The sequence below is a fragment of the Pseudophryne corroboree genome, chromosome 7 (genome assembly GCF_028390025.1).
Source record: "Pseudophryne corroboree isolate aPseCor3 chromosome 7, aPseCor3.hap2, whole genome shotgun sequence".
In the NCBI taxonomy this organism is placed as follows: domain Eukaryota; kingdom Metazoa; phylum Chordata; class Amphibia; order Anura; family Myobatrachidae; genus Pseudophryne; species Pseudophryne corroboree.
Genome location: NC_086450.1, coordinates 255,241,527 through 255,259,828, shown reverse-complemented (window position 1 = coordinate 255,259,828; position 18,302 = coordinate 255,241,527). Strand labels below are relative to the sequence as shown.

Sequence of the window (18,302 nt, the reverse complement as noted above, 5' to 3'; positions counted from 1 at the left end):
ATCATTCGTAGTGCGGGTGTCTGACATCAATTCCGGACCTGGACAGGCTGAAGTGATCGCAGCGGCTGAGTACGTCACAGGCAACTCAGAAACTGCACAAACTTTTTTTGTACCGCTCAGCTGCACATGCACACTTGCACAGCCAAAATACAGTCCCCGGTGGGCGGCGACTATGCGAACGCAGGACTGCATAAAAACAGCTAGCGAGCGATCAGGTCTGAATTACCCCCTAAGTGGTGTAGCTCAAGGGTCTGTTCTAGGGTCTCTTCTGTTTAACATATTTATAAGTGACATAGGAGAGAGTCTTGAGAGTAAAGTGCCCATTTTTGCAGAGACACTAAGGGCCTAATTCAGACCTAATCACAGCTGCATAATTGTTTTCTAATGGGCAAAACCACGTGCACTGCAGGTGGGGCAGATATAACGTGCAGAGAGATTTAGATTTTGGGTGGGTTATATTGTTTCTGTGCAGGATAAATACTGGCTGCTTTATTTTTACACTGCAATTTTGATTTCAGTGTGAACACACCCCACCCAAGTCAAACTCTCTCTGCACATGTTGTATCTGTCCCACCTGCAGTGCACATGGAGGGTGATTCAGACCTGATCACTAGGCTGCTAAAATTGTACTCCTGCGATCAGATAGTCGCCCAAGGGGAGTGCATATTCGCTGTGCAAGTGTGCGATTGCATGTGTACGCCGAGCTGCTAAAAAAAACCTTAGTCAGCAGACAGCTGCAAATCCGTTTGCACCTTACTCACCAGTGAATGATTTTTACCTGTGTGTGCAGTCTCTGTGCAACCCAGGACTTACTCCTACAGTGTGATCAGAACGGGCTGATTGGGGCTGGAGCTGATGTCACACACCCTCCCTGAAAATGCAAGGGCACGTCTGCGTTTTCCTGACACTCCAAGAAAACAGTCAGTTACCACCCACAAATGGCTTCCTCCTGTCTATCAGCATGCAAATGGCTGTGCGATTACAATTTTCACACCAGCCTGTGGCTGACCGGTGATGCCAGTTGTTTGCCGACACACATGCGCATTGCGGCGCAAACGCATGTGCAGTTAATGCCTGATCGCCCGATGTGTGAAAACGCATAGCAGCGATCAGATCTGCCCATTAGAAAACCATTGTGCTGCTGCAATCAGGTCTGAATTAGGCCCTAAACTGTGTAAGTTAATTAAATAAGAACAGCATGTTGACTCTCTTCTGAGCGACTTAACTAAACTGGAGGATTGGGCAACTAAGTGGAGGATGAAGGTTAATATAGAGCATGGGTCTTCAGCCTGCGGCCCTCCAGCTGCTGTGAAACTACACATCCCAGCATGCTTTGCCTCCGTTTTAGCATTCCTTAATAGCTAAACTGTGGCAGGGTATGCTTTGATGTGTAGTTCCACATCAGCTGGCAGGCCGCATGTTGAAGACCCATGATATATATAAATGTAAAGTTATAAATTTCGGGATCAAAAACAAACATACAATCTATAAATTAAATTCTTGGCAAATCAGTAATGGAGAAGGATTTGGGGTTGCTCACTGACAGTGCCCAATGTCAGGATGCAGAAATAAAGGCCAATAAGTATTAGCTTGCATAAAACGGTGAATAGAGATGAAATACAGTAGATGAATAGAATGAAAGTGTAATCCTGCCACTGTATAAATCGTTTGTACGGCCACATCTAGAATACTGTGTACAGTTCTGGGCTCCTCACTATAAAAAAGACATAGTAGAACTTAAAAAGGTTCAGAGAAGAGCTTCAAAATTGATTAACGGCTTAGACTCATTGAATTATGAGCAAAGACTAGCTAGGTTAGATATGTTTACACTAGAAAAAAGGTGTCTAAGAGGAGACAACATGATTAATATCTTCAAATACATCAAGGGACAATACAAGAAACTGTCAGGCGATTTGCTTATGGCAAGATCTATACACAGGACACGTGGTAACCCTCTAAGATTAGAGGAGAGGAAGTTTGACACCAAGTGTAATGCAGGCAGCAAGATTGAAGAATTCACTGCCAGAGAAGGTTGTAAAGTCTGACTCAATCGATGTGTTTAAGAAAGGGTTAGACAAATCTTTAGCCAAAAACAGCATTTAAGGTTATAGGACCTTATTCGGTAAGGATTGCAAATTCTGCTTTTTAGCATAATTTGCAATCCTTTCACTGGCATGCTGGGGGCCCACCCACTGCGATCATGCTGAAATTGCGATTGTGCCACTATTTCAGCATGATCCCTGAAATTGAGGATGCCTCCTGCTAGCGCAGCCTGCTTGTGAGGGCAGGAGACCCGCCGCCATTTTTTAGTTTGGAGCGTCTGTGTATGATGACATTCAGCTGCCCCAAAAAATGCTGACAACACATCCCCTGTTAGCGCCGACTTGCCTCTGCACCTGCAATGCTCTGTTGCTGTCGCAAATGCCTCTGCCTGTCAATTAAGCGGAGGCGTTCATAATTACTGCGGGTCACCCGCAGTAAATGCGGACTCATGCGCAGGATAGGAAAATCGTATCCGTTATGAAGACTAATAGTAAATTTAGGAATAAAATTATGCAGATGACTTTTGTCTGCAGTAGAGATAAGCGGGTTCGGTTCTCGGAGAACCAAACCCACCCACACAGTGAGATTCAATCCAGGATCCGAGTCCAGCTCTGGACTTCCCGCTTTACTTGGATCCCAAAGAGAGGCCGAATGTCATCTTCCCACTGATGGATTCTCACGGGTTTTGTATTCTATATAAGTCTCCGTGCATCGGCGCCATCTTCACTCCAGCTGTGGAGAGTATATTGGACGGACATGTCTCTCTCAGTACTGTGTTGTCTGGCATGGGGCGGGTGCTCTGTCTGCTGTATCTGAAAGGGTGCTCTCTCTGTCTGCTGTATCAGCCAGTGGTGCTCTGTCTGCTGTATCAGTCCAGGAGTGCTCTGTCTGCTGTATCAGCCAGTGGTGCTCTGTCTGCTGTATCAGCCAGTGGTGCTCTGTCTGCTGTATCAGTCCAGGAGTGCTCTGCCTGCTGTATCTGAAAAAGGGGTGCTCTGTCTGCTGTCTCTGAAAGGGGTGCTAAGTCTGCTGTCTGCTCGGGACTTCCTGCCTTACTCGGATCCCAAAGAGAGGCCGAACGTCATCTTCCTGCTTTCAGATTCTCGCGGGTTTTGAATTCTATATACAGTAAGTCTCCATGCATCAGCGCCATCTTCACTCCGACTGTGGAGAGTGTACTGAACGGATGCATCTGTCTCAGTACTGTGTTGTCTGGCATGGGGCGGGTGCTCTGTCTGCTGTATCTGAAAGAGGTGCTCTATCTGTCTGCTGTATCTGAAAGGGGTTCTCTGTCTGCTGTATTTGAAAACAGTGCTCTGCTGTATCTGAAAGGGGTGCTCTGTCTGCCGTATTACTCCAGGGGTGCTAAGTCTGCTGTATCAGTCTAGGAGTGCTCCTCCTGCTGTATCTGGAAAAGGTGTGCTCTGTGTGCTGTTTCTGAAAGGGGTGCTAAGTCTGATGTCTGCTCGGGACTACCTGCCTTACTCAGATCCCAAAGAGAGGCCGAACGTCATTTTCCCGCTGTCAGATTCTTGCAGGTTTTGTATTCTATATAAGTCCCCTTGCATCAGCGCCATCTTCACTCCGGCTGTGCAGAATGTACTAGACGGACGTGTCTGTTTCAGTACTGTGAGGTGTCTTTGGGCTTCCTCCATATACATATCAATAGGCCAAAGGACGATATTGCCCCCCTTGTCCGATGGTTTGACAATTGTGTCGTTCCATGATCTGATGTCCTTCAGAGCCTGCCTTTCTCCAAACGTTCTTAGTCAGGCAGCGATTTCTGTTTTATTTTGGATCTCATCAAACTCTTTGGACACCATGTCCAGAAATGTTTTGATTTCAGGGCTACTAGTTTCTGGTGCAAAGAAAATGGATTTGTTCGTACAAAGTGGTCTTTTCTTCTGTTGGGGAGTCAAATCTGGTGGTAATGATTTCATCTGTAACTCTTCAAGTGATTGTAGGGCTGATAATTCTTCAGTGAGAGAACCAATTAATCCTGATGGTTCGTCAGTGTCTCTTGTTGGATTCGCTTTTTCTTCATTGTTGATAATGGATGTAGTTTACGATATGTGGGAATGACCACCTGAAAATTTCAATTCTGTGTTCCATCCCTTCCTTTTCCTTTTTCCTTTATTTCCTTTATTTCTTGATTTCTGGCCCTCCATCTCTTGTCCCTGTCCCGTCACCATTGTATTCATACTTCTCACACACTTGTACAGCCCTACACTCATGTTATGTTTATGTTTACTCATCCCTCCTCCGTCGTCCATGTTTTTTCATTATATTTTCCTCACTTCGCTCAGTCTAACATGCACTGATACAGTTCATGTCTTCTTTTGACCATTGTAATTGGCCGCCAGTAAGGTTTATCGTTTACATTTTCAAACACGTTCTCGGATATTTCCATTGGGCTTACTGGTACAGTCATATGGTGTATTATGTATGTCATTTTCTATATTGTAGGTTTCATTTTTTACTTTTAATACACCCTTATATATTGGCACATTCTTTTGTCTACATTCTTTTGTCTATTGTAATCGACCCCCACCTCTCCCCACAATTGTAGTCCCTTTTTATAATATTGTATAGTAGGCACTTTACATTGTCTTAATTTTTATTATATCACTTTTTGTATATTGTTCACATTTTATTATCACATTTATGATTTTAGTCTGCATTACTCTCAACACCACACCACCATTTATGTTTATTCTTTCTCAGTGATATTTTTTCCTCAACAATTACTCTTATCGATCTAATTTGTCTGTATACATATCTTGACATTGTTTTCAAATAATAAGATGCGTGATTTTTATATAAGACATAATTTTATATGTTACCTGTATTCTTTCACTAGTGCTTTTTTCACTGACTGTATCATCTTTAATAATTAGAAAATTTGATCACTTCCTAGATTGTATTTGTTATGAATTATCTCCTATTGTCACAGTAAAATCTGCCCTGTATTTTTATGTTTCCAGCACTATGGACATTATAGTGCTGCATTTTTAGATGCACCTGTTATATTTATTATCGGGTACTAATTTTGTTTACCATAATATTGATTTGCACTTCCTACTCATATTTCAATTTTTTTATATTTTGCATTTGGGATATAATGCCGGGTACTAATAGGACTCACTAGCCTTTCTTCCATTGATATATTATTACTATTTCTATCTTGATTGATAGCCGGGGTTTAGCTATAATCTTAATATTCCATAAGACTCCCCTTTTGCCCAATACCTTTGCGTCATGACTTTCATGTTTTTAATGGACACTATAAGATACATCACAACTATAATGATTGTATTATTATGCATCGTTATTTCTCTGACGTCCTAGTGGATGCTGGGAACTCCGTAAGGACCATGGGGAATAGCGGCTCCGCAGGAGAATGGGCACAAATAGAAAGCTTTAGTACTACCTGGTGTGCACTGGCTCCTCCCCCTATGACCCTCCTCCAAGCCTCAGTTAGATTTTTGTGCCCGAACGAGAAGGGTGCACACTAGGGGCTCTCCTGAGCTTCTTAGTGAAAGTTTTAGTTTAGGTTTTTTATTTTCAGTGAGACCTGCTGGCAACAGGCTCACTGCATCGAGGGACTAAGGGGAGAAGAAGCGAACTCACCTGCGTGCAGAGTGGATTGGGCTTCTTAGGCTACTGGACACCATTAGCTCCAGAGGGACCGATCACAGGCCCAGCCTTGGAGCTCGGTCCCAGAGCCGCGCCGCCGGCCCCCTTACAGAGCCAGAAGCAAGAACAGGTCCGGAAAATCGGCGGCAGAAGACATCCTGTCTTCCACAAGGTAGCGCACAGCACTGCAGCTGTGCGCCATTGCTTCTCAGCACACTTCACACTCCGGTCACTGAGGGTGCAGGGCTCTAGGGGGGGCGCCCTGAGCAGCAATAGAAACACCTTGGCTGGCGAAAATGCATCACATATAGCCCCCTGGGCTATATGGATGAATTTTAACCCCTGCCAGATTTCCACAAAAAGCGGGAGAAAGGCCGCCGAGAAGGGGGCGGAGCCTATCTCCTCAGCACACAGGCGCCATTTTCCCTCACAGCTCCGCTGGAAGGACGTCTCCCTGACTCTCCCCTGCAGTCCTGCACTTCAGAAACAGGGTAAAAAAGAGAGGGGGGCACTAATTGGCGGGATATTAACAATACAGCAGCTATAAAGGGAGAAACACTTATATAAGGTTGTCCCTATATATATATATAGCGCTCTGGTGTGTGCTGGCATACTCTCCCTCTGTCTCCCCAAAGGGCTAGTGGGGTCCTGTCCTCTATCAGAGCATTCCCTGTGCGTGTGCTGTGTGTCGGTACGTTTGTGTCGTGATGTATGAGGAGGAAAATGATGTGGAGGCGGAGCAATTGCCTATAATAGAGATGTCACCCCCTAGGGAGTCGACACCTGAGTGGATGGCTTTATGGAAGGATTTACGTGACAATGTCAGCTCTTTACAAAAGACAGTTGATGACATGAGACAGCCGGCTAATCAGCTAGTCCCTGTCCAGGCGTCTCAGAAACCATCAGGGGCTCTAAAACGGCCATTACCTCAGATGGTAGATAAAGACGTCGACACGGATACTGACTCCAGTGTCGACGGTGAGGAGACAAACGTGACTTCCAGTAGGGCCACACGTTACATGATCACGGCAATGAGAGAGGTTTTAAACATTTCTGATACTGCAAGTACCACTAAAAAGGGTATTATGTGGGGTGTGAAAAAACTGCCTGTAGTTTTTCCTGAATCAGATGAATTAAATGAGGTGGGTGATGAAGCGTGGGTTTCCCCCGATAAAAAACTGATAATTTCTAAAAAGTTATTGGCATTATACCCTTTCCCGCCAGAGGTTAGGGCGCGTTGGGAAACACCCCCTAGAGTGGATAAAGCACTCACACGCTTATCAAAACAAGTGGTGTTACCGTCTCCTGATACGGCCGCCCTCAAGGAACCAGGTGACAGAAAACTGGAGAATATCCTAAAAAGTATATACACACATACTGGTGTTATACTGCGACCAGCAATCGCCTCAGCCTGGATGTGCAGCGCTGGGGTGGCTTGGTCGGATTCCCTGACTGAAAATATTGATACCCTGGATAGGGACAGTATATTGTTGACTATAGAGCATTTAAAAGATGCATTTCTATATATGCGAGATGCACAGAGGGATATTTGCACTCTGGCATCAAGAGTGAGTGCGCTGTCCATTTCTGCCAGAAGAGGGTTATGGACGCGACAGTGGTCAGGTGATGCGGATTCTAAACGGCATATGGAAATATTGCCTTATAAAGGGGAGGAGTTATTTGGGGTCGGTCTATCGGACCTGGTGGCCACGGCAACTGCTGGGAAATCCACATTTTTACCCCAGGTCGCCTCTCAGCATAAAAAGACGCTGTCTTATCAGGCTCAGTCCCCATAAGGGCAAGCGGGCAAAAGGTTCCTATTTTCTGCCCCGGGGCAGAGGAAGGGGAAAAAGACTGCAACAGACAGCCAATTCCCAGGAACAAAAGCCCTCTCCCGCTTCTGCCAAGTCCTCTGCATGACGCTGGGGCCTTACAAGCGGACTCAGGCACCGTGGGGGCCCGTCTCAAGAATTTCAGCGCGCAGTGGGCTCACTCGCAAGTGGACCCCTGGATCCTTCAAGTAGTATCTCAGGGGTACAAATTGGAGTTCGAGACGTCTCCCCCTCGCCGGTTCCTGAAGTCTGCTTTACCAACGTCTCCCTCCGACAGGGAGGCAGTATTGGAGGCAGTTCACAAGCTGTATTCCCAGCAGGTGATAATCAAGGTACCCCCCCTGCAACAAGGGAAGGGGTATTATTCCACGCTGTTTGTGGTACCGAAGCCGGACGGCTCGGTGAGACCTATTTTAAATCTGAAGTCTTTGAACACTTACATACAGAGGTTCAAATTCAAGATGGAGTCACTCAGGGCAGTGATCGCGAACCTGGAAGAGGGGGACTATATGGTGTCTCTGGACATCAAAGATGCCTACCTCCATGTCCCCATTTACCCTTCTCATCAAGGGTACCTCAGGTTTGTGGTACAAAACTGTCACTATCAGTTTCAGACGCTGCCGTTTGGATTATCCACGGCACCCCGGGTCTTTACCAAGGTAATGGCCGAAATGATGATTCTTCTTCGAAGAAAAGGCGTTTTAATTATCCCTTACTTGGACGATCTCCTGATAAGAGCAAGATCCAGAGAACAGTTAGTAGTCGGAGTAGCCCTATCTCAAGTAGTGCTACGGCAGCACGGCTGGATTCTAAATATCCCAAAATCGCAGCTGATTCCGACAACACGTCTTCTGTTCCTAGGGATGATTCTGGACACAGTCCAGAAAAAGGTGTTCCTTCCGGAGGAGAAAGCCAGGGAGTTATCCAAACTGGTCAGAAACCTCCTGAAACCAGGGCAAGTCTCGGTGCTTCAATGCACAAGAGTCCTGGGAAAGATGGTAGCTTCCTACGAAGCGATTCCATTCGGCAGATTCCACGCAAGAACGTTCCAGTGGGATCTGCTGGAAAAATGGTCCGGATCGCATCTTCAGATGCATCAGCGGATAACCCTGTCCCCAAGGACAAGGGTGTCTCTTCTGTGGTGGTTGCAGAGTGCTCATCTTCTAGAGGGCCGCAGATTCGGCATTCAGGACTGGGTCCTGGTGACCACGGATGCCAGCCTGAGAGGCTGGGGAGCAGTCACACAAGGAAGAAATTTCCAGGGCTTGTGGTCAAGCCTGGAGACAACACTTCACATAAATATTTTGGAGCTAAGAGCCATTTACAATGCTCTAAGCCTAGCAAGGCCTCTGCTTCAAGGTCAGCCGGTGTTGATCCAGTCGGACAACATCACGGCAGTCGCTCGCGTAAACAGACAGGGCGGCACAAGAAGCAGGAGGGCAATGGCAGAAGTTGCAAGGATTCTTCGCTGGGCGGAAAATCATGTGATAGCACTGTCAGCAGTATTCATTCCGGGAGTGGACAACTGGGAAGCAGACTTCCTCAGCAGACACGACCTCCACCCGGGAGAGTGGGGACTTCACCCAGAAGTCTTCCACATGATTGTGAACCGTTGGGAAAAACCAAAGGTGGACATGATGGCGTCCCGCCTCAACAAAAAACTAGACAGGTATTGCGCCAGGTCACGGGACCCTCAGGCAATAGCTGTGGACGCTCTGGTAACACCGTGGGTGTACCAGTCAGTGTATGTGTTCCCTCCTCTGCCTCTCATACCCAAGGTACTGAGAATCATAAGAAGGAGAGGAGTAAGGACTATACTCGTGGCTCTGGATTGGCCAAGAAGGACTTGGTACCCGGAACTTCAAGAGAAAAGGCATTCCGGATGAAGTCATCCCTACCCTGATCAAAGCCAGGAAGGATGTAACCGTGCAGCATTATCACCGTATTTGGCGTAAATATGTTGCGTGGTGCGAGGCCAGGAAGGCCCCTACAGAGGAATTTCAACTGGGTCGTTTCCTGCATTTCCTGCAAACAGGACTGTCTATGGGCCTAAAATTAGGGTCCATTAAGGTTCAAATTTCTGCCCTGTCAATTTTCTTCCAGAAAGAACTGGCTTCAGTTCCTGAGGTTCAGACGTTTGTCAAAGGGGTACTGCATATACAGCCTCCTTTTGTGCCTCCAGTGGCACCTTGGGATCTCAATGTAGTTTTGGGGTTCCTAAAATCACATTGGTTTGAACCACTCACCACTGTGGACTTAAAATATCTCACATGGAAAGTGGTAATGCTGTTGGCCCTGGCTTCAGCCAGGCGTGTCTCAGAATTGGCGGCTTTGTCATATAAAAGCCCTTACCTAATTTTTCATACGGACAGGGCAGAATTGATGACTCGTCCTCAATTTCTCCCTAAGGTGGTTTCAGCGTTTCACTTGAACCAGCCTATTGTGGTACCTGCGGCTACTAGGGACTTGGAGGACTCCAAGTTGCTGGACATAGTCAGGGCCCTGAAAATATATGTTTCCAGGACGGCTGGAGTCAGAAAATCTGACTCGCTGTTTATCCTGTATGCACCCAACAAGCTGGGTGCTCCTGCTTCTAAGCAGACTATTGCTCGTTGGATTTGTAGTACAATTCAGCTTGCACATTCTGTGGCAGGCCTGCCACAGCCAAAATCTGTAAAAGCCCATTCCACACGGAAAGTGGGCTCATCTTGGGCGGCTGCCCGAGGGGTCTCGGCTTTACATCTTTGCCGAGCAGCTACTTGGTCAGGGGCAAACAAGTTTGCTAAATTCTACAAATTTGATACCCTGGCTGAGGAGGACCTGGAGTTCTCTCATTCGGTGCTGCAGAGTCATCCGCACTCTCCCGCCCGTTTGGGAGCTTTGGTATAATCCCCATGGTCCTTACGGAGTTCCCAGCATCCACTAGGATGTAGAGAAAATAAGAATTTACTTACCGATAATTCTATTTCTCGTAGTCCGTAGTGGATGCTGGGCGCCCATCCCAAGTGCGGATTGTCTGCAATACTTGTACATAGTTATTGTTAACTAAATCGGGTTATTGTTGTAGTGAGCCATCTTTTCTAGAGGCTCCTCTGTTATCATACTGTTAACTGGGTTCAGATCACAAGTTATACGGTGTGATTGGTGTGGCTGGTATGAGTCTTACCCGGGATTCAAAATCCTTCCTTATTGTGTACGCTCGTCCGGGCACAGTATCCTAACTGAGGCTTGGAGGAGGGTCATAGGGGGAGGAGCCAGTGCACACCAGGTAGTACTAAAGCTTTCTATTTGTGCCCAGTCTCCTGCGGAGCCGCTATTCCCCATGGTCCTTACGGAGTTCCCAGCATCCACTACGGACTACGAGAAATAGAATTATCGGTAAGTAAATTCTTATTTATTTAATTATCATTTATTGTTATATGTGTCAATACTCGTTCTCCTCTCTTGTTCCCTTCTTCTTCTCTTATGATTATCCTGAACATACATGATCCATTACTTTGTAACCGTATTCGTCGGATGCATTAGCACCTGAACAATTACCTAATGAGCAATTCGAATGGACCAACTATCTCTACTTCAGGGGAGTTACGTGGTGATCTACATTTCTGTTACCCAATAACACTCTGCACTTGGTTTTGTCTACTGAGTGATTGGTGCAATACTAGCACCAGCAGGATTTAAAAACCCCTGATGCAGTTCGGAGCAAATAGAAGTGATCAAGCCTGGGACAAGGGTGAAACGCGTCTCATGCCCTCTGCCGGTCTGCCACTTTGGGACTCAGACTACGTGTAATCATGTCTATGTGACAGCGCGATACCTTCTGCCTTTCCAGGACAGGGTTTATTTTCCTATTGTCAGCACATTTTATTTGATTTTTCTTGATGCCTACACTGTATAGGTAGGTAACGGTATATTATTTCAGCTCCCGTGGAATCATTTAATTATTAAACTGTACATCCTTTATTCGTATCGGCTAGTGTGGCCTCTTGTTTAACTGTCCTAGGACTCGCCTTACATTTGTACCCGTATTTAATGCTGTCTGGTTATTAAAGGTATCGGTTTAAATTATGCGGACGTTATTCTTATGCAGATATCAGAATTAACAATTGACCTACCACTGTGTGAGCTCACTTTGTGAGTTTCATATCTACATATCAGTCAGTACCATTGTTTACTATCTCAATTCTGAGACTGTATTCATCTTTCCACTGCTACTAGCTTTTGCATTATGAATACTGTGTTGGTACTGTGTATTTGAAATTAGCATTTTGAACTGATACATTTTTGGATACTATCTTGCATACACTGTTACCATTATCTGTCCCACAGAATATTAGGTAAGAATTGTTTTTTCAGCTCTTTTTTTCTCAGCTGCACTTTCTTATTCTTATAACAATTTGGTTATTTTGTGATTCTTGTTTTTTTATTTTACATTAATCAGTACCCAATATCCTATTTTAGGATACACTTATTTATAATACTAAACTGATTGGTACAAGAATTATTATTCTATCACAGGAGCTACAACCTTTTCTTTTCACTTTATTTCTGGACTCTCACCAGCGTTCCAGTGATATACGGTGGAATTGGTTATTTCCCGTCCATTTATTACTGCCTAACGCTGGCAGCAGATCCATTCACCTGCTTTTTTCCAACCCATTTTCTATTCTATGCCATTTTTCCGTACTTAACCTTGTGAACTCTCATCAGTGATCCCAGAGCCAGGGCGGCATTATTGGTCCTACTATCATACCATACTGTAAACGCCCGAATCCATCCGATCTTGGAAGCTAAGCAGTGTTGGGCTTGGTCAGTACTTGGATGGGAGACCTACTAGAAAGACTCAGTGCAGTAGGGACTTGGATCAAGTAAATTACTCCGTGTCTAACACTGACAGCAGATTCAATACTTTCACTTTGGATTTTCATTCTCTTCAGCTTCCTTTTTATTTCATGCAATATGTACACCCTCATTGGTACATCAATAGACCTCACTGAACTCATGCATTTATTCTGATTCTGATTTAATCATGCCCTACATATAACCTCTGGCATATCCGTATGTCCCTTATATATTGACCCATTTTGGGCTTTGATTCCTACATCTCATTCATTTTTTTATTGAGATCCTTCGTGGGGGTCTTTTTCTTTATGTATGTTAAAAAAAATTTTTTGTCTGTCTAGGGTACATCAAATGTTTTTATTTTTAATCTACTTATTAATAAAATAATTTGTATTAATCTACACTTACTTCAGTTCTTTTCTGATTAACTAAGACTGCGCCCACAAAGAGTCTTTTCTTTCTTTCTTAGTGTGTCTACCAATCACTGACTCAGGGTGCACCACCAGTATATTTATTTGAAAAAAATCTTTTCTTTTATTATTTAATTCTGATCTCTTCTTCATCTCTATTGAAATAATATTATAATATCTTATGAACAGTGCGGTATCCCCCAATTCTTTTACGTGAAGTTATTTAGTATGACAAACCAAGAGACACAAAATAATTACTTTTCATGAAGTAGGTAAAACTTACAATGAAATTATAAGAAACGTAGGTGGCAACATAACCAGAGGAGGAATTTTGGAATTGTGGAATAAGTATCAACAGACTCAGTGGGGTAAATTTACTAAGATGGAAGTTATATTTAAGATGGCATGTTGCCCATAGCAACCAGTTAGATTCCAGGTATTATTTTCTAGAAGGTGCTAGATAAATGAGAAGTAGAATCTGATTGGTTGCTATGGGCATCCCATCTTAAGTAAAACTCCCATCTTAGTAAATTTACCCCAGTGTGTTGAAAACCAAACTGGTAAAGGTAGGAACAGATCCACAACACCATGCTGTGATAGAAGAATAAAAAAACTGTACTATAGTTACAGAAGAGAATCGTCTGAGGCAATTTTAAATTATTTACATGAATGTGGTGTAAACATCAGTGCCAGGACTGTTTGTCGCAGACTTCAATATTTGGATTAAACCCCAGAATTCCAAGGGAAAAGTCACTTTTCTCTCTTAAATAAAGACAGAAAATATTAGAATGGGCTAAAAAAGCATACTAATTGGCAGAGGTGTATCTACCCATTGGCCAGGATGGCACTCGCCAGGGGCGCCAGGCAAGGAGGGGGTGCCGCCTGGTGGTGCCACCCACGGCCAAAGGGTAGAAGAGTAGTACTGTCAGATTGTACCTGCTGAGAGTCTGTTACTGCCGGCACGGCGCCGGTGTCCATCAGCACCACACTGCACTGGTGATCAGACTAGTGTCCAGCAGCACCGCACTTGTAATCAGACTAAAAATAAACTACAGCTCCCAGTAGCCCTTGTTGCTGGTAGCTCCCGGCAGCAAGTGCTGCTGGGAGCTGTAGTTTATTTTGAGTCTGATTACAAGAGCGGTGCTGCCGGACTCTAGTCTGATCACTTGTGCAGTGCGGTGCTGACGGACACCGGCAGTAACACACTCTCACCCATTATGGGCAAATGTCTAGGGCATCTGGAATGCCCAGGGGCATCCGTTCCCAAGGCTAGGGCCAGCTCTGCTATTGCAGCCAGCCAGGAGGAGAGAGGAAAGTTAAGGGCCCCATACTCTTATACGACATGACGGTCCATCATTTCGTCTAGGATTTCCCTTCAACCTCCCGGCAGCCTCCCGGGCGGCAGGATAGTAAAAGATACATTGTATGCGGTTCTTTTGCATACAATGTATCTTTTACTATCCCAGCCATTCCTGCGAGATCCGAGATATCACGAGTGCAGCACTCGTGATATGTCGGATCTAGAGTGATCCAATCCAATGCTCACGGGAACGTGCATCGTTTCGGATCACAACGAAAATGCCCGATTTCACCCAATATATCGTCCTGAATGCCCGAATTGGGGTGAAATCATTCTAGTGTATGGGGCCCTTTAGGACAAAGGCTGCAGCAGCACACAGAGCCGGATCTCTGCTCATGCAGGTAGGAAGTGACTTTACTTTCACTTTCTGCCTGCCCTGTGGCTCATTACAGACGGCAGCTGCAGAGGAAGCCAGGCACTGAGCCTGCGGAGCCAGGAGCCTGGCCCAGCACTGCAGCATCACAGCACAAAGGGAAGATATGGATGGGGCAACGGTGGACTTATGGGGAGAGGAAGGTGGCTAATAACACTGCTATGGGTGGGGGGGAGACCAATGAGGAGTGGGGGAAGGGGGGTAATGACACTGCTATGGGGGGGGAGACCTATGAGGAGTGAGGGAAGGGGGGTAATACTGCTATGTGGGAGTGGAAGACCTATGGGGAGTGGGAGAAGGGGGTACTAATGACACTGCTATGGGAGGGGGGGAGTTCTATGGGGAGTGGGGGAAGGGGGGTAATGACACTGCTATGAAGGGGAGAACTATGAAAAGTGGGGGCGCATGGGAATAGGACACTGTGGGGAGACATGGGGGTGTAGGAGCAGCTGATAACACTGCTATTAGGGGGTAGGGCATGAGGCAGAGACACATGGGGAGTGGGGGCTCCGGGGGCTAATTGCTCTGCTATGGGGGAGGGGGCATAGGCATGCACACGGTGGGTGGCATGTGTGCACAGGCACACCCTGATGTTGGGCACCCCCCACATGCCTAGTCAGACACTGCACAAATATTTAATATAGAACCAGCCCTGGCCAGCACTTGCTGACTAATTACACATTATACACACTATGCAGTCACAATGTGCGGGTACCATCTCTTCCCGGCTCCCATTGTGACACTGTCCGCCGTGATTCCTAACCTGCCAATGGAGCGGACACCACATACCAGGAGAAGGTTCTGTGTGTGAGCTGTACTGGCGGATAGGGGGAGATCTGTCTCAGGGGGATGGCGGAATCTTCTATATTGGGAGAAAGGGGCTAGTCTCTGTTAAGGGAGATAATGTGTCTGAGAGGAAGGGGGATCCCTGTACTAGGGGCAAATAATCTGTCTGAGGGAGCAAGGTGCAGGTGTGAGAGATGGAAAGTGGGAGTGAGGTGCAGGGGAAATGGAATCTGGGAGCAAGGTACAGGTCTGAGACATGGAAGGTGGGAGTGAGGTGCAGGTGTGGGGGATAGAAGGTGGGAGCAAGGTACAGGTGTGAGACATGGAAGGTGGGAGCGAGGTGCAGGGGAGATAGAAGGTGGGAGCGAGGTGCAGGGGAGATGGAAGGTGGGAGCGAGGTGCAGGGGAGATGGAAGGTGGGAGTGAAGAAGAGGTGTGAGAGATGGAAGGTGGGAGCGAGGTGCAGGGGAGGTGGAAGGTGGGAGCGAGGTGCAGGGGAGACGGAAGATGGGAGTGAAGATGAGGTTTGAGAAATGGAAGGTGGGAGCGAGGTGCAGGGGATATGGAAGGTGGGAGCGAGGTGAAGGGGAGACGGAGGGTGGGAGTGAAGAAGAGGTGTGGGAGATGGAGGTACAGGTGTGATGTGAGAGATGGAAGGAGGGAGTGAGGTACATGGCTGAGAGAGGAAGGGAGTGAGAGGTTCGGGAGGGGGGGGTGAGACTGAGAGATGGAATGAGGGACTGAAAACTACAGGGCTAAAGAGGAAAAGGGGGCATGAGAGGTGCAAAGGGGTAAGTAAGGGAAGGAGGAAGTTCAGGCAGGGGTGACATATGAGACATTAGGGTGTTTGGCATCCTGGCGGTCGGAAAGCTGACGCCAGCATCCCGAAACTGCTCGGAATGCTATTGCTGGCATCCCAACATTGATAGCGATACAGAATGCCATAATCCAGATCGAGTTGGTGCCAAAGTCTCCACTGGCAAGCAGTGGGGGAGGGTTAGGATTAGGCTGCGAGGGTGGGAGGGTTAGGGTTAGGCTGCAGGGAGGGAGATTAGGAAGGGTGGGTTAGGGTTAGGCACCACTGAAGAGGCTGGGGGGGAAGGCGGGTTAGGGTCAGGTTGTGGGAAAGGTGGGTTAAGGTTAGGGGGGAGGGGTGGTATTCATGTGACCGCCGGTCAGCTGACCGACAGTCACATGACCTCCTCCACCGGCCCGACAGATCACTGTCCCGATGGTCGGCATGCCGACCAATAGGGACTATTTCCACTCGTGGGTGTCCACGACACCCATAGAGTGGGAATAGAACCCGTGGCGACCGCAGGTCGGCCGTACTACACCACGGGGCGAGGGAAGGTGTAACGTGAATACGAGACACTACTGTGCAGTGTAATATGAATTGGAAGTACTATTGTGTATGTGCCCTTCCTCCACAAGACCATGCCCCATTTAAAGTACTCACACCTTATTTCAAATGTGTGTAGGGGGTGGGGTGGGGGCACCTGCCCCTTACTTTGCCAGGGGCGCCCGGATCCCTAGATACACCCCTGCTAATTGGTCAGAAGAACAATGGAGCAGTGTCATCCGGACTGACAAAACCAGAATATCCTTGTTTGGATGGAATGAAATATGTCCACAGAATAATTGGAGAAGATTTGCTACCTGAGTGCACAACGGTATCAGGTCTCTAGGTCAACACTGTCTAGGTCGACCACTATTGGTCGACATGAGGTTTTTGTTTTTTTATTAAATTTTTTGAACTTTTTCATACTTTACGATCCATGTGGACTCACTCTGCAGATGAATAGACGATGTCTTCATGCTCACAGTGTCTATTCACAGTGCAGAGAAACCCTGGGAACAGCCTAGCATCACAGAGAGTGCTGGGCACACACACACACACACACACACACACACACACACACACACACACACACACAGTGATGGAAACGGGGGTGATGCAAGGTTCACTCCCTTTTTCCCTAGGCCCCACAACTTTTCTGAAGCATCGCCCAACTAGGAGTTTTGAGTCATCTACTATGATGTTCAGTTTTGCCTTTATTAAATCACATGGTTTACAAACCTCACACCAAACCACATAAAAACCTGCTGTTTCGTAAAACCACACTTTAGTTAATCTCCCCCAGTGTGTTTTACATCTTACTATAAAGAGTCATTAATTTAAGAAATGTCAATCCTGCAAACTTGTGAAGTTTATATTTTGTTTAAAGATTTTTGTCTACCAATTTGGAATTAATGAAGTTCAATTAATGCTACGTATATTTGCAGGTTGTGAAGTTGCAATCTGTTCTAAAGAGATACCCAACATCGGAATGTGGCGTAAGTATATTATTAATTATATATTATTGCTTTGATTTAACAGAAAGTTCTGCTTGCTCAGAAACCACATTTCCATAATAATGCAATACTGAATTATCTACATTTTTACAAGTAAATTCAATATATCAAGATACAGTATCTTATATTTATAAATGCTTATTTCTCTGACGTCCTAGTGGATGCTGGGAACTCCGTAAGGACCATGGGGAATAGCGGCTCCGCAGGAGACTGGGCACAAAAGTAAAGCTTTAGGACTACCTGGTGTGCACTGGCTCCTCCCCCTATGACCCTCCTCCAAGCCTCAGTTAGATTTTTGTGCCCGGCCGAGAAGGGTGCACACTAGGGGCTCTCCTGAGCTTCTTAGTGAAAGTTTAGTTATAGGTTTTTTATTTTCAGTGAGACCTGCTGGCAACAGGCTCACTGCATCGAGTGACTAAGGGGAGAAGAAGCGAACCTGCCTGCTTGCAGCCAGCTTGGGCTTCTTGGCTACTGGACACCATTAGCTCCAGAGGGACCGAACACAGGCCCAGCCTCGGAGTCCGGTCCCAGAGCCGCGCCGCCGGCCCCCTTACAGAGCCAGAAGCAAGAAGAGGGCCGGAAAATCGGCGGCAGAAGACATCAGTCTTCACCAAGGTAGCGCACAGTACTGCAGCTGTGCGCCATTGCTCCTCATACACACCTCA

General features: G+C 46.4%; 1 protein-coding gene and 1 pseudogene across 3 annotated transcripts in view; both read left to right on the top strand.

Annotated features, from left to right (window-relative positions):
- PGAP1 (post-GPI attachment to proteins inositol deacylase 1) overlaps positions 1-18,302 on the top strand; it is a 1,346,394-nt gene that overhangs the window by 1,186,205 nt on the left and 141,887 nt on the right. For all 3 annotated transcript variants that reach the window (XM_063934105.1, XM_063934104.1, XM_063934106.1), the window contains one exon: positions 17,569-17,619. In XM_063934105.1, coding sequence (XP_063790175.1) covers positions 17,569-17,619 — 51 coding nt within the window. The remainder of the gene's footprint in view (positions 1-17,568; positions 17,620-18,302) is intronic.
- Positions 12,251-12,369, top strand: LOC134947064 (5S ribosomal RNA; annotated as a pseudogene).